General features: G+C 36.9%; 1 protein-coding gene across 1 annotated transcript; it reads left to right on the top strand.

Moving 5' to 3' along the window:
* Positions 1-263: 263 nt before the first annotated feature.
* Positions 264-11,553, top strand: LOC143890202 (RNA-binding KH domain-containing protein). The gene is made up of 12 exons (XM_077394787.1): positions 264-544; positions 634-710; positions 1,882-1,992; positions 2,207-2,275; positions 3,955-4,011; positions 4,131-4,169; positions 4,324-4,428; positions 4,546-4,628; positions 4,820-4,901; positions 5,864-6,007; positions 6,154-6,243; positions 11,200-11,553. The coding sequence occupies exons 1-12, from the start codon at positions 358-360 to the stop codon at positions 11,329-11,331; spliced, it is 1,176 nt and encodes a 391-aa protein (XP_077250902.1). The 5' UTR covers positions 264-357; the 3' UTR covers positions 11,332-11,553.
* The last annotated feature ends 3,786 nt before the right edge of the window (positions 11,554-15,339 follow it).

A 15,339-nucleotide genomic window follows, 5' to 3' on the forward strand; every position in this document is an offset into this window, starting at 1 on the left:
TTCATTCCTTTCGCTTCTACCATGTCACCTGGAAAGGAAAGGAAAGGAATCCTGGGGAAAAGAAGTGAACAGAACCTTAGGAGAAGAAGAAGGGAGAATGTCACAGGGAAAGTCAATATTGGAAGAGATAATATTGTTGCTTATTTTTAGTTTTTTTTTCGAAAATATTGGAAGGGAAATCCAAAAAAACGCTAAAACGGATTAAATAGGTTGGGGGGTAAACTTGCCATTTTAAAATTAAAAAGCTATTTTACTATACAAAGCCCCAACTAAGTGCCTGGCCAAGAAAAAAACCCTAGTCTTCCTCTACAACTCGAATTCTCGCTCTTTTCCTCTGCAACTCTATAAAACCCTACCATGGAAGAAGATTCTGCGTTAGGAAACGGAGAACGGAAACGGAAACACAAAGGAAAACACGACAAACCAAAGCCATGGGACGATCCGAGCATAGACCATTGGAATGTAGAGAAGTTCGATCCTTCATGGAACGAAGGAGGAATGCTCGAAATCAGTTCTTTCTCCACCTTATTTCCTCAATATAGAGGTACTCTTTTAACACCATTTTTCTCTTTTAGTTTCTAATTTAGACTTCTTTTTATTTGCGTTTGTGTTCTTGGGTTTTGTTTATTTCAGAAAAATACTTGCAAGAAGCTTGGCCTATAGTGAAACGTGCTTTGAAAGAACACGCTATTTCATGTGAGCTCAATTTGGTTAGTGTTCTCTCAGATCTTTTCCTAAAATGCTCTTACACATGAACTTGGTTTTATTTTATGTTGAGACTTTAATTTATTCATGATATTATGTACAAGTTATTACTTTCTGATGTAGATCTGTGCTCATGTGAATTATACATATTGATTTGATGGATTAATAGTTGGGTTACTGGGTAGCAAAATCCTTACTTGGGATAAAGTTAAGAATATAAAATTCTGGTTAGTAATATGTGAAATATATAAGGAAGTGGAGAAATCAGGGGATCATTTATAAATCCATTGCAAGTTGGCAAGAAGGGATTTAAGTGTTTCATTAGTTTTTGTTAGATAAGGTTAGGTTTTTCGTCAATGTAAGTGGAAATTTTCGGTGAGTGGTCTAGTCAACCATTTGTTGATAGACATCAAATAATATGGGTTGTAAAACAAATTGAAGAAGAGCTTGTAGGATCTCACTCAATAAGATATCCATCATCGGAGTAAGTTACAATCACTGAAAGTGAACCTAAAAGTTTATGATGGATGAGTATGAAAAACAACAGTAGAAAGCTAGAAAGCTATGCAAGAGGAACTTGATTCCTTGCATAAGAACAAAACTTATGAGTTGGTTGAGCTACCAAAGGGGCGAAAAACTTTGAAGGAATAAGTGGGTGTTTAGATTGATGAATGAAGATGAAAAGAAGACAAAGAAATATGAGGAAATACTGGTTGTAAAGTGATTCAGGCAAAAAAAAGGTGTTGATTTTGATGAAATCTTTTTCTCTCGTGGTGAAGATGTCTTCTATTCCCACTATCCTAAGTCTAGCTGCTAGTCCAGCTTTAGAGATTGAGCAACTAGATGTCGAGACATCTTTGTTGCATATAGATTTAAAATAAGAAATCTATATGGAGGGCCAGAAGGTTTTTTACTGAAGGGCAAAGAACACATGGTATGCAAGTTGAAGAAGAGTTTATATGGGTTGAAGCAAGCGCCTTAACAATGGTACAAAAAGGTCGACTATTTTATGACGAGTCATGGTTTTATTAGAAACCACTCTTGACCACTGTGTTTACCTTAGAAAATACTCAAAACTCTTCTTTTATTATTCCCTTGTCATATGTTGATGATATTATACTCAACGTACTTGGAAAAAGTTTGACTCTTTGATATTAACCTTTTCATACTGTCCAGGTTGAGGGATCCATGACTGTTTCAACAACTCGTAAGACTAGGGATCCATACATTATTGTAAAAGCTAGGGATCTAATAAAGCTTTTATCGAGAAGTGTCCCTGCACCTCAGGTATACTTCTTTATCATATGCATTATTTTTGTTGCTATTCTTTGGATTCATGTATTTGTTTTTTGCTATTTTTTTGGTTTCTAATGCTTGGTGTTCTTTGAATCTCTTCAATGCCTCTTTTATCCCCTTGATCCCTTAAGTAAAAATTTTGGTGATCCTTCTAATAAACTCAGATATGTCCACTATTTTTTCATGCAATGCCTTGATGTTTTAGGCAATTAAAGTACTGAATGACGAGGTGCAATGCGACATTATAAAGATTGGCAGCCTTATTCGCAACAAGGTACATGCTTTGTTCTTTTTCCCCTTTGTTTTTGTTTCTTCATGTTTTTCATTAATGTGATGTGCAAGCTATTTGACCTTAGGCAATTCTTTTTAGAAGGTGGATTTTTTGGAGGGAGAGATTGATGTTATTTTCTGTATGGATGATTTGTGTGTTTCTTACTAACTATTGTTGGATTTCTGCAGATATGGTGTTGAAGTATATTTAAAATAAGTGCATTAGAATCAATATAATATCTACTTCTCATTGTAATTGTAACTGTTGCTTGTAGGTTAGTTGATAACAATGTGTCAAATATCGGCATTATACTTTTAGCTTTCTCCCAAAATTTCCCCCAAAAAATATGTTTACTCCCAATTTTTACTTGTATATAAGTGAACCATTTAAATGGTCAAAATACCATTGTAAATTGACAATATTTTCAAGTATTTTATATTTTCATACATTAATAATGCATTTTGACTACTGTACGAAGTAAAAGTAGTTAATAACTGATAAGAACCATAAGCTCGAAAATCTAAAAAAATAGTAAGATGAATTTTCTGTTTGACAGTTTTTTTTATCAAATGTAGATTTATGTTAGCAACATGATTGAAAAGCAAAAATATGTTGAGAAGTGTCTAATAAATAATAAGGGTTAAGCCCATCAAAAAATAATAATAAGGGTTAAATTTTGAGAGAAAAACCCAACTGAGATGCGCTAAGAGTCCAGTGCTATAATGGGCTCGTTGAGTGCTCTATATTTTGGGGTGCAATTTATAATTGTTTTTTGAGGTTTCGTACTCCACCTACATGATTGCATACGAAAGAAACAATAGGAGACTTGGAAAATACAACTGATATCGCATAGGCCAAACCATTTTTTGCCTTGCCTGTATATGTTGAGATAAGCAACTTGATGGAGGAAGTCTTGGAGGAAGATTTGTTTGTTGATTGCTTAAAGGATGCTAAATGCTATAACAATGAAAATGTTTGTAGTCATATCAAAGGCGATCGAAGTGATGGCAATGATCATGGGATGAATTGTTGCACTAACTTTGATAGCACCAATTACTCAGTATGGTGCAATAATTTTTATGTAATTTTGCATGGAAATCTGGGACTGTCCTCTTTTGGTAGAGTCCTTAAAAATGTATAGGGAGAAATTATAAAGGCTTTGGTCGACAGCTTGGATGTGGGGATTCCATTAGGCGGAAGGGTGCTACTTACTGGACTAATGATTTCTAAGGAGAAAATTAGCCGCTTATTATGGTTAGAAGGGAGACTAAGAATGTGATAGCATGGGCTATGAGGAGCTCATCTCAAGTTAGTGGAGGTTAGCGAGGTTGCTTTTTTGGAAGTGCTTGATCTTGGTAGGGAGTGACCTATGAACTTCAGCCATTCCAAGATCCACCAATGAAACAGCAGATGGGTTAGCAAGAGAAGTTGTGGTTAGTGAATGAGATCCAATTATGATTGAGGGCTGAACTAGTATTTTTGTTTGTTCTTTTGGGACACTGTGGCCCTCTTTATGCTTGTTCTGTTTCTTTATTTGTTTAATAAGATTGCTCTTCTTTATTGAAAAGAAAAAAATAAAAAAATAAAAATAAAAATAAAATCTTTTCTTGCTGTGCTGCATTCTTTGTTAGTCATTTGGTATCTCACGAGTATACATTTTAATGTAATGTGTACATATGCAGGAACGATTTGTTAAACGAAGGCAGCATCTTTTGGGTCCCAATTCGTCCACTCTCAAGGTATGAATGTTTGTCCATGATGATGTAATTAACACAACTTTTTTAGTGTAGCATATCTATGTATAGTTCCTTACTTTCATTCATTTTATGTTCTCATGAACTCTTCATGTGTGATGTAGGCTATTGAGATTTTGACAGGTTGCTATGTTCTAATTCAGGTTGTTATTGTGGTCTTTTATTTCATTTTTCTGAATAGCATTAGATGAGGCCTTGCGTGTTTCTTTTATTCCATCTTGGTTCACTTGGTTACACACATTATACCGCTAAATGGATTGTAATGGACTCAAATGCTCTTCACTCATAAATGGCCAGGGAAACACAGTTGCCGCTATGGGTTCGTTCAAGGGTCTAAAACAAGTCCGAAAGATTGTGGAGGATTGCATCCAAAATGTACAGCATCCTATATACCATATCAAGGTAAATACGTTAGCCTGATAATTGTAGTCTTGTGCGTGCCTATTTGTTATACAGTTTTTTCCCCCGAATGAAACTGGCGACGATGCATCTTCCATGCTTTTCTGTTTTTGCATACAGACTCTCCTGATGAAGCGAGAACTTGCAAAAAATCCAGCACTTGCGAATGAGAGCTGGGATAGGTTTCTTCCTAAATTTAAGAAGTATGGAATCAATCTTTGTAATTTCTTATTTTTAATGTGTGTGAATAGACATGTTGTATGTGCGTGTGTCTATGTACATATATGTGCATACATACATATATACATGTGTGTATGTATGTGTATGTGTGGCATTTCATAATTTCTATGCTTTAAAGGGTTCATATTTTCATGATGATATGTGGTGTTCTCAGGAAAAATGTTAAGCAAAAGAAGGTGAAGAGTAAAGAGAAGAAACCATATACACCCTTCCCTCCACCTCAACAACCTAGCAAGGTGAGATAAAATTGGATAACTTATGCATCATTTGTTTGCATTATGCTTCAAGTTATTGATGGCACTTCTGGATGTTTCCGCATCAAAGCAAAGGCGCCTTTTTCTGCTTTTTTCTTGCGTTGAGCTGGAATGCTTGCAATAGCTAGTTAGTTATTGTTCTCCTGTGTAGAAGAAAGAAGAATGCAAGTCATTCCTGCATTTAATGGATGTCCATTTTGCTGTGATGTGATGATTTATGTGTTTTTTTTCCACAAATTCAGACAAAAGAAGCGTAGATATATGATTCACTTGCTTTCATTTTACCTTAACCTCTGGCGTCGTTAGACATGAGGCTTCAAATAATTGTTTGTACAGAGAATAGTTAGAGAGTGATCTTGGTAGTGGAATGCATTGAGCACACATATGAATGTTGTCAGTGTTTGTAAGGATGACTAATTGTCTTCTTACATTACAAATGGATTTGTCTTGGTATCCTTTTTATTTATTACCTGAAAATTTGTGCATACATGGTACTCATCCAAGTTTAGGGATCAACTGAGAGATGTCCTGTGATCCACAAATGATTTATGCTTGAAGAAAAGAATAAAATGTATTGTATTCACAAGGTTATGTCCAATGGTAATGAAGCAATGCTGTATATCAGAGGTATCTAGTTCTATGATCTCTTAGCCTACATACCATTTTTTTTTACAAATTTATGACAACGATTCCATTTCATACTCATCAAGTGGGAAGAAATACTAATTCGTTTATGTCTTTTCCATTATGTATAATTTTGGTTTTACTAGTGAATCAGTCTTCGTTTGTCTTGTAACATGTTACAAAATAAGGGGTATTTTCTTTGGGCTTGAGATATTATTGTGGATGTTTTGTAATATTTTTTCCATTAATGTGACCACTGATTTCTTAGTCCGGAGCGATTGAATGTTGTCAGTAAATAAATGAACATAAAACTTTTTCAGGTTGACCTCCAATTAGAGAGTGGTGAGTACTTCTTAAGTGACAAAAAGAAGTCAGCAAAGAAATGGCAAGAAAAGCAAGAGAAGCAAGCAGAAAAGACAGCTGAAAACAAGAGGAAAAGAGAGGCTGCATTTATTCCTCCTGAGGTTTGACTTTGAAACTTGTGTACATAATGTTCTTTCTTTTCTAGCATTTAAATTTTTAAGTTCACCTCTCTTGCTCTAAATCAAAAAATAAAATAAAATAAAATAAGAAATTTACCTCTCTTGCTCTTCCCTTGTTGGTGTTATAGGAATTCCCTAAGCAGGTTGCATCTCAGGCCTCTACTAGATCAGTTGAAGGTGATACGAATGTGATGGCTGCGTTGACTATGTCTTTAAAGGTAACTTATGCACCTTTATTCTGGATCATCTGATTTCTCTTAGAAGTTATGTTGTGCTCAGTACCAGTGTATACTATGTGTACACATATTCCTGTTGAAATTGGGTGTTTAAATTTAATTATCCTAGTATTAGAAATTGTATCGGGAAATGTCAGTTCTGGGCAAATATTTACATTGCACTTCATTTATGAATTGGTTCTGTGAGCATTATTTGGAGGCTTCTAAGCTATACATTATTCGCAAGTTTCTTTTATATTATTAAAAGCATAAAGTCAGGAACTCAGGATGCTCTTGCACTAAAGCCTTGAAATGATTCCATGCATGAGCTTATTTCATTACTTAGGTTATGGATCTGCCTTAAAAGTCTTTTGGGTTCTTCATGTAAAACTCAGGATTCATTACATAGATAAAGTTATATGGAAGTGTTGAAAAGATTAAGTTAAATGGGAGTGTTGAAAAGATTGAGTTAAATGAAAGTGTTGAAAAGTCAGGCATGGGATGCATATCAGATGATATTGATGACTACTTATAAGTCAGGCAAGGGATCCATATCAGATGATATTGATTACTATGTATCTTGACCTATTAGACGTTAACTCTAATTCACAGAAACAAGAAAAATCACTGAGCAAACATTTAGAAGGTTGGGGCTGATTCTGTCAAAATGCTCCCGATCAAGGGTGACGTGGGTAACATGATGTATTTGATTGAAAACAAGTTGGGAAAGTTTGATAGCGCTATCACCTACCAAGTTTTTGTTAGTCGTTGGCTACGAGCCATAACGAATGTGACGAGAGATAAAATCTTTGTTGGAAGAACTTCAGTGGGTTCGGATTTCGTGCTCAGATATTTCATTAGATGGTTGGATGAGAAGAACCATGGAATAATTACTACATCATGTTTGGTGTTCAAATTAGATATGTATCCATCATATTTTTCAGCTTGATCAACTGTCAAAATTCCTTAATTTTTTGTGGTCTTGACTCTTGATCAACAGCTGTCGCATCTGGAATGGGAAGATGACTGCCTTGAATACTTCCAATTTCCAAAAGATCCTAACATGAACCATTTTGTATCATTCCTCAAATATGTCACCAAAAAAGTGGGAGTGGAGGGCATTTGAGCTTATGTTGACAAGGTGATAGATGCTGCCAGAGAAAGTAGGGAATCCAGGCACATCTAGGCTGGTTATCACGCTTTACATGATGTAGCAGCACAGATCAAAACTCGAGCATTCGGCTTGAAAGCAGTTGATTCAAGTCAACTCAACTGAGTAATCAAGTATCTGTAAGGGCCCGTTTGGATACCTCATGCATTTGTCTTTTGATTTGGATTTGAGTTTTGGATACAAAACACATCAATCATCTTCATGATCATGTTTTAAGAGAGAGGGACAAAGAGGGAGGGAGGGATGTCTTGCTGCTGCCGGAGCAACGTCGAGGAGCAGCGATGGTGAAGGAAGTTGCCACAAATATTGATTTCCAAATAATGTCTCGCAGAACAGATTTGAAAATCGGAATTTTTTGCACTGTTGTAGCTGATTTGGAAATCTAAGGATCTGATCCAGTTCAAAATATCAACTAAATCCAAATCTAAATCTTGTTGGTATCCAAACGTGGCCTAAAAGAAATCGAGGGGGGTTTTCTGTTGAAATATGTAAATTTCATAAAATTTTATGTTAGTTTCTATACTTCTTCACTAAGGAATTTCTCAACAAGAAATGCAATGATTTCCATGTCGACTTATTAGGTTTTAGTGATGTGTAGCAGTGCATGTATCATAAATTCATAACTGAACAGCTACCTGAGAGTAGATCATGATTCAATGCCCAACGAAGCCAGAGTAGTTCAGAGACCATCTGATTAGGGCTTGGTGAGTTGGTGTGCTTTTTAAATGTGCAAATGTATTAAATGTAGAGATTCATGGAAGTCATGGGATCATCTATTTGTTTGTTGCAGGGAAGTGTCAAAATCCAAATATGCCATGTTATCTTCAAATATTTTGTGGTTTTTTTTGTGTGCTTCCAAAATCAGTGATCAATATCTTCTCCGCCTTTTGTTGGCAAAGTGAGGATAACTTGGATAATCTTACCTATGCAGTTTTGTGGGAATTTTGTAAGGATGGAAAGGAGGAGTTTCAAATGGTAGGAACCCACATCCATGCAAGTGATAGGTGAAATTAACCCTATTGATTCTCAAGTTAGCACTAGTGAGGAAAGAATTGACAGGCCTTTTGGTAGATTATATTTTTTGTAATTGGATAATCATCTCGATGTGCTGCTCTAAACCGAAGAACAAAGTGGCTAAATGGGTTCTACCTCCCCAAGAAGCTCTCGAGTTAATGGAAGGGGAGCTATAGGAAATAATAGAGGGAGGATAATGAAGTTGTTCTCCGATTCTCGCAGCAAAGACTTGGATGAAGCAGATGCTTGGCTTTTCTTGTAAGACTTCGTATATTTAAAGTGGAGTTTTAGGTCCATTTATGTGCGGACCACTCTTCTAGTGTGGTTGCCTAGGTGATGAGACCGTGAGGGTGAGCCCGGGCTCTTGGGGGGTTAGAATTTTTTGGGTTCTCTTGCTAGGTGGACCTAGAGAGATCCAAACTTCACATTGATCATGATATCCTTCTTTTGTAGTGTTCCTTTTGGCTGTAGTTCTTGTGGGGCCAGCCTAGCAAAAGAGGTTACCAATTATTGTGCATCTTAAGGCTTTAGTTACAACATAAAAATTTTAATATATGCATCAGTCACAATTTATCCCTTCCCGAGAGTAGATCATGATTCAATGCCTAACGAAGCCAGAGTAGTTCAGAGACCATCGGGCATCTGATTAGGGCTTGGTGAGTTGGTGTGCTTTTTAAATGTGCAAATGTATCACATGTAGAGATTCATGGAAGTCATGGGGTCAGCTATTTGTGTGTTGCAGGGAAGTGTCAAAATTCAAATATGCCATGCTATCTTCGAATATTTTGTGGTTTTTTTGGGTGCCTCCAAAATCAGTGATCAATATCTTCTCCAATTGGTCAAATGGCCTTTTGTTGGCAAAGTGAGGATAACTTGGATAATCTTACCTATGCAGTTTTGTGGGAAAAAAGGAGTTTTAAATGGTAGGAACCCACATCCATGCAAGTGATAGGTGAAATTAACCCTATTGATTCTCAAGTCAGCCCTCGTGAGGAAAGAATTGACAGGCCTTTTGGTAGGTTATATTTTTTGTAATTGGATAATTATCTCGAATTTCAGCCGGCTGAAAAACTTTGCCACTCTTCTATGTTGAGTTGAGGATAATTATCTCGATGTGTTGCTCTAAACTGAAGAACAAAGTTGCTAAATGGGTTCTACCTACCCAAGAAGCTCCCAAGTTAATGGAAGGGGAGCTATTGGAAATGATATAGGGAGGATAATGAAGGTTGTCTCCGATTCTCGCAGCAAAGACTTGGATGAAGCAGATGCTTGGCTCTTCTTGTAAGACTTTGTATATTTAAAGTGGAGTTTTAGGTCCATTTATTTGTGGACCACTCTTCTAGTTTGGTTGCCTAGGTGATGAGACCGTGAGGGTGAGCCCGGGCTCTTGGGGGGGGTTAGAATTTTTTGGGTTCTCTTGCTAGGTGGACCTAGAGAGATCCAAACTTCACATTGATCATGATATCTCTCTTTTGTAGTGTTCCTTTTGGCTGTAGTTCTTGTGGGGCCAGCCTAGCAAAAGTGGTTACCAACTATTGTGCATCTTAAGGCTTTAGTTACAACATAAATTTTTTAATATATGCATCAGTCACAATTTATCCCTAACTAACTGGTTAACTATTTCATCATAATTGTACATTGGGATTCAGTCGTCGGAGGTAATTTATTGAGTAATTACATAGCATGGGTTTTTTCACTTGCATATAATATGAGATTATTCTGACCGATATGTCACCTAGATTTTCTAGGAAATAATTATTAATGCTTGGGTTTAATTAGTGATTCTGCCAAATTCAGCTAAGGGTAATTTAGGCTCCACAAAGTGTTGGGAAAACATTGAATTTTAGGGTGTAAGTAAGAACGTCGTGATCCTGAAAATTGTTGTGCCCAAAGTGCAATGCATGTATTTGTGTTCTGGGATGATGGCTTATTTTGGAAGTTTTACGGCGTCTTTAGATATTGCTAGAAATTATTTGCATGCATATAATCTTATATGCATTTATTTATTTATTTATAATGGTAATACGCATTTAGTTTTATTTGCACATATTTTTGCATGCGAACCATTCTCGTTGATAGTTTTATATCCATCTTTAGTGAATGGCTTCCAAAGTGGCTGCAATCTCCCATTTGCAAATAATATTAATTTAGAATAGTCTTATTTGCAAATAAGGAATGATTATTGTGATACTGATATCCAAACTCCAAAGAGACCCTAATGGATTCATCTTAGAAATTTATTTAAGTCTTTGAGAAAAGTCAAATTTTATCCTTGGTGAAAAACATGATCTGTAAAAGGCAATTTGATATTCAGAGTAAGAGAAACATGAGAGACTGGGAAGCCTGCAGGAATAGGGCGAGACCCATACACACGCTAACATTTTTAGGCCATGTTTGGAAGCCATGATAATTTTTTCCATGAAATAGTAATTTATCCAGCAGTGGGAGAGGGGCAACGAGGGTGGAGAGAGGGAGAGAATTGAGAGGGCATGAGTGAGGAGAGGGTGAGAAGTTGCTGAAAAACAATGAAAATAAAAACTCTGCTCAAAATAGAGTTTTATTTTTCCTATTGTTCAGGCATTTAGGACCCTCCCTTCTCAATCCTCCCCCTCTCACTCTTTCTACCCTCTTCTCACCAGTGGACAACCTTATATTCTCTGAAAAAAATTCATGGTTGCCAAACATGTTGCAATATTTATCTTGTTAACTTTCCATTAAAAAAAATATATTTATCTTGTTAACTGCTTGATGTGTGCCTTCTTGCATTCTTGCAGAAAAAGACAAAGGAGTTGAGGAAGCAGAAAGCCGATGAGAATATCAACGCTGAATCGTTTATTGCGGAGCCTGAGAAACCTACTCAGAATAAGAAGCGGAAAGTTGGAAAGAATATTGAACCGGAATCATAAACTTCCGATCGCTGGAGATCCATTTCGAGTAAGTAGAAAATCGTTCAGGGTGTTTAAGCTTAATGTAACATTGCTGACACTGAGAAACCTTGGTGTAAAAGTTCAGCTATTTATCAACTTTATGATCCATAACATCTTTGAATTCATACATAGAGCAGGGTAAGGAAATGTAACAGAGATTCTGTCATTCAATCTTCTCCATGTAGATTTTTTTCATTTAAACCATGTCTTTCTGAAACAAAATTCAGGTTTCTAGTTTCGATCATCTGTCGATGTTTTCTAAACAAAATTAAAAGTAATTTTGAGTGCAATAATCAGTTTTGGACTTAAAATCGATTCTCAAAATCCAAAACCAACTGGGCCTTTTGTGCTGGGAAGTAATAGCTGCTCTTGTTCTCCCACATAAATCTAATGATAAAACAAACGAATGTTTCTTATGGAAGTATTAAAATAATGAGAAAAATCATGTTTAATTTTCTATTAAGTGAAATGATATCAGCACAAGTGTGTTTTAATAATTGCACGAACTCATCATGTCTCTTTCTTTTTCTAGTTACCTGTTTTACAATTTTACCGCCTGCACTGGACTTCACGCTCGGGTACCATGTAAAAAATTAAAAACTCCAAAAGGTGAGGTGTAAAATTGGGGGCCCCGTCCTATGCATGGGCTTGGGTGGTGGAGATTGCGGGATCTACTCAATCAAAACTGTGGGCCCCGCTCGATTCATGGGTTTGAGTTGAGTTGGTGGGACCTACCCTATCAAAACATATCACTAAGCGTCATGGGTATTTTGGTCTTTTTATGAGTAAAAAAACATCTATCATGTATATCACAAAAGGGAAGTGATATTTGCGCCCATTTTCATCACCAGGGACACCTGGTGCAGGTATACCAATGACTAAAGGGGGCCTAATGTACTTGATGTCAGAAGAATCTAGTGGCCTTGATTGCCACGTACACTGGCGCTGGTGTCCCTGGTGATGAAAAGGGGCGTAAATATCACTTCCCATCACAAAATACTCATAGTTTCTAAATTGTTAAAGAAGAAGACTAATTCTGCAAATAAAGCAAAGTGGACTGCTTCTTTTGCAAAAAAAAAAAAAAAAAAAACCCTTTTTAAAGGGCATTTTGGAGTAGGAAAAAAAAAGGGAAGTGATATTTACACCCCTTTTCATCACCGGGACACCCAGCGTCAGTGTATCAATGGCAAAAAGGGGGCTCATGTACTTTATGTCAGAAAAATCGAGAGGCTTTGATTGCAAAGTACACTGGCAAATGGGTGTCCCTTGTGATAAAAGGGGCGTAAATATCATTTCCCAAAAAAAAGTTTGAAGGTGAGAGGACAAAAAAAGAGGGTGGATGTACTAAGAAGGGGTGACAACATTACCAAAAGCTGTGTAAAAATTTCCCCAGCTAAAGGAAAGACATAAAACGAAACCTGCAAAACTTGGTATAGTTAGAGGAAGGCCCTGCAGGGGCGACCTGAGAACACATGAACACCATTCCGATCAATCACAACCACACATTTGCATGAATCAACGGTCCTCATGTGCTCTAAGGTCGATCCTGTTGGAACTCCCATCCCCTCCATCTTCTCCAACTTCTTCCAGTGCTTAGACAGTAATATGAATTTATATCTACTTGCAAGATTCTAAGTTTATGTACTTACGTACTACATTAATACGATAGAGAGAGAGAGAGAGTGTGTGTGAGTGAGTGGGAGTACAAGTTGGTACTTTTTAAGTTGCTTGTACTACATCATGCACATGGTACCTCTAAGCTTAAATATCAACAATTCAAAGTCGGGGAATGATATATTCGCCCCCTTTTTTTTTTGCTTGGGACAGCCTCCTCTAGACTCTAGTGTTAAAGTGTAGTCATAATTCATAAATACACTGGAGGGAGGGGGCTGTCCCAAGTATAATATAGGGGCAAATATATCACTTCCCTTCAAAGTCTCCCTTTCTTTTTTCATTCTCGTTTGTACATGTTGGGGGCATGATGGATTGATAAGGGTCCAATTTTCATCTCCCCCTATGTATATGTGACTGTGTGAGATGGATGCATTTTGTGTGAAAATGCCATTAATTTTAAACTTAATATATATTAAATATAGAGAAATGATAAGCAGAACCATGTTTTGATAATTACACTAACCAAAGGTTATTGCAGTTCACAAAAAGATCCTGCCAACAAATTAAATAGGAAAAGACAAGCTGGGTTTGTGCAATTATTAAAGTATGGTTATGCTGATATCATTTTCCTAAACATATCATTTGTTTAATCCAAAAAAAAAAAGAAGTAAAAGTATTGATTGAATTAATTTTTTTTTACCTCTTTTCAAGGAAAGCAACTTGTCATCTTCTCGTGTTCTTTTGCAACTCCCAAACCCCTGTAGGATAATTCTCACCCCTTTAAAGTGAATTATGTGGTAGACTTTAACGTTTTTCCACGTTAAAGGGGTGCGAATTATCCTACAAGCGGTGCTAATTTATCATCTTCCTAAGTTTAAGATTAATTTTATTGTGGCCTTTTGGTATTTTTACAAGTTTAAAAACATGTCGTGGGCAATTCAGTCACAAAATGATGGCATGGAGATTTGCTAGGGACCATTGCTGATGGCATTTCGCGGGCCGGCTGTTGCATGAGAGACCAGCCACCTAAGATGAATTAAATCAATAAGACAAAATCGGTTAAAAGTGAGCTTATGTGGATGCTCTCTCATGCAACAGCAGGCCTGCGAAATACCTTCTGCGATGGTCCCTAGCAAATTCCTTTTGCAAATAAGGCTAGAAAGGATACTTCTTTTGCACAAACCCCTTTATTTTAGGGAGATGATATTTTCACCCCTGCATTACTTGCACACCCCCTTATAACCTGATTTGACGTGAAAAGTGGGCAAATTTATGTCGGATCACGTTATAAGGGGGGTGTGCAAGTACTGCAGGGGGCGGTGAAAATATCATCACCCTTATTTTATTAGTTAATATCCTTGAGTGGTTTTTTTGGATAGGTAAGCTGGGATTGGACCTCCGACCTCAAAGATACAGAACAAAGCCTTAAACCAACTGAGCTAGAGGCTCAACCCCATGTTTTACAGTTGCTTTTTTCTTGTGAGATCTATTGGGCTTTCATTAATCGTGAGCCCTTGAATTAGATAGGTAGAAGAGAATGATAAACCCATATTAGAAAGTGATTATAAGTGTGTAAGGGGTAATTGATGCATTTAACTTAATTAAGATATCGGTAGATCAGTGTAGGCCTAATCACATTACGTCATTTTAGGCCTCATGTTTTGATGGGTTGGGACCCAATATCGGTAGATCTATTGGGCGCGCAGTCTCTCTGAATGGGGACCCACCAGATGGTTGATCTGGACCGTCAGATCGTAGTGCCATTTTGTACTATGGTGATGGACATTGGACAGTTCTTGACCTGAAAATGACTTCGATAGAAATTATTTAAAGATGAAACAAGGTTCATCAAAATTCAAGATCTAATAAACCAAAATTCCAAATGAATCTTCAAATTAACGAGGTTTTGGCTCCCTAAGTTTTTATACAGCGGGCGGTCGTCCACCGGAAGAATATGGTGGGGCCCACGTTTTCGAATAAACTTGTGGAGATCACCCCCTCTCGAAAAGAGAAGGCAGAGCGGGTTATGAAGTATTGGGGAGTGCCACAAAACATTGTTAGGGATAAGGACTCCAAGATTCACTGGTCACTTGTGAACCTAAGCAATTAAGTTGCTAGGAACTAAGGTGAACTTCTCTACAAACCTACACCCGAGAGCTAATGGGCAACCAAGAGGCCCTGCTTTAAGAATACTCAAGGCACTTTGTTAATGCTAACTAAAGGTAAGTGAGGGAAACGTGAAATGAGTTCTTTCTTTCTTTTCTTTTTTTTATGAGGCACGACTTGTTCCTTTGATTGGATGATTAAATCACCACCTAGAAATTCATGGTGGAAACTGCAGAGAAACTTCCTGATTCCGGTACTCCAAATCCA

The sequence above is a fragment of the Tasmannia lanceolata genome, unplaced genomic scaffold (genome assembly GCF_043159265.1).
Source record: "Tasmannia lanceolata isolate RefF3 unplaced genomic scaffold, GAP_Taslan_0.1 ptg000013l, whole genome shotgun sequence".
Classification (NCBI taxonomy): Eukaryota; Viridiplantae; Streptophyta; class Magnoliopsida; order Canellales; family Winteraceae; genus Tasmannia; species Tasmannia lanceolata.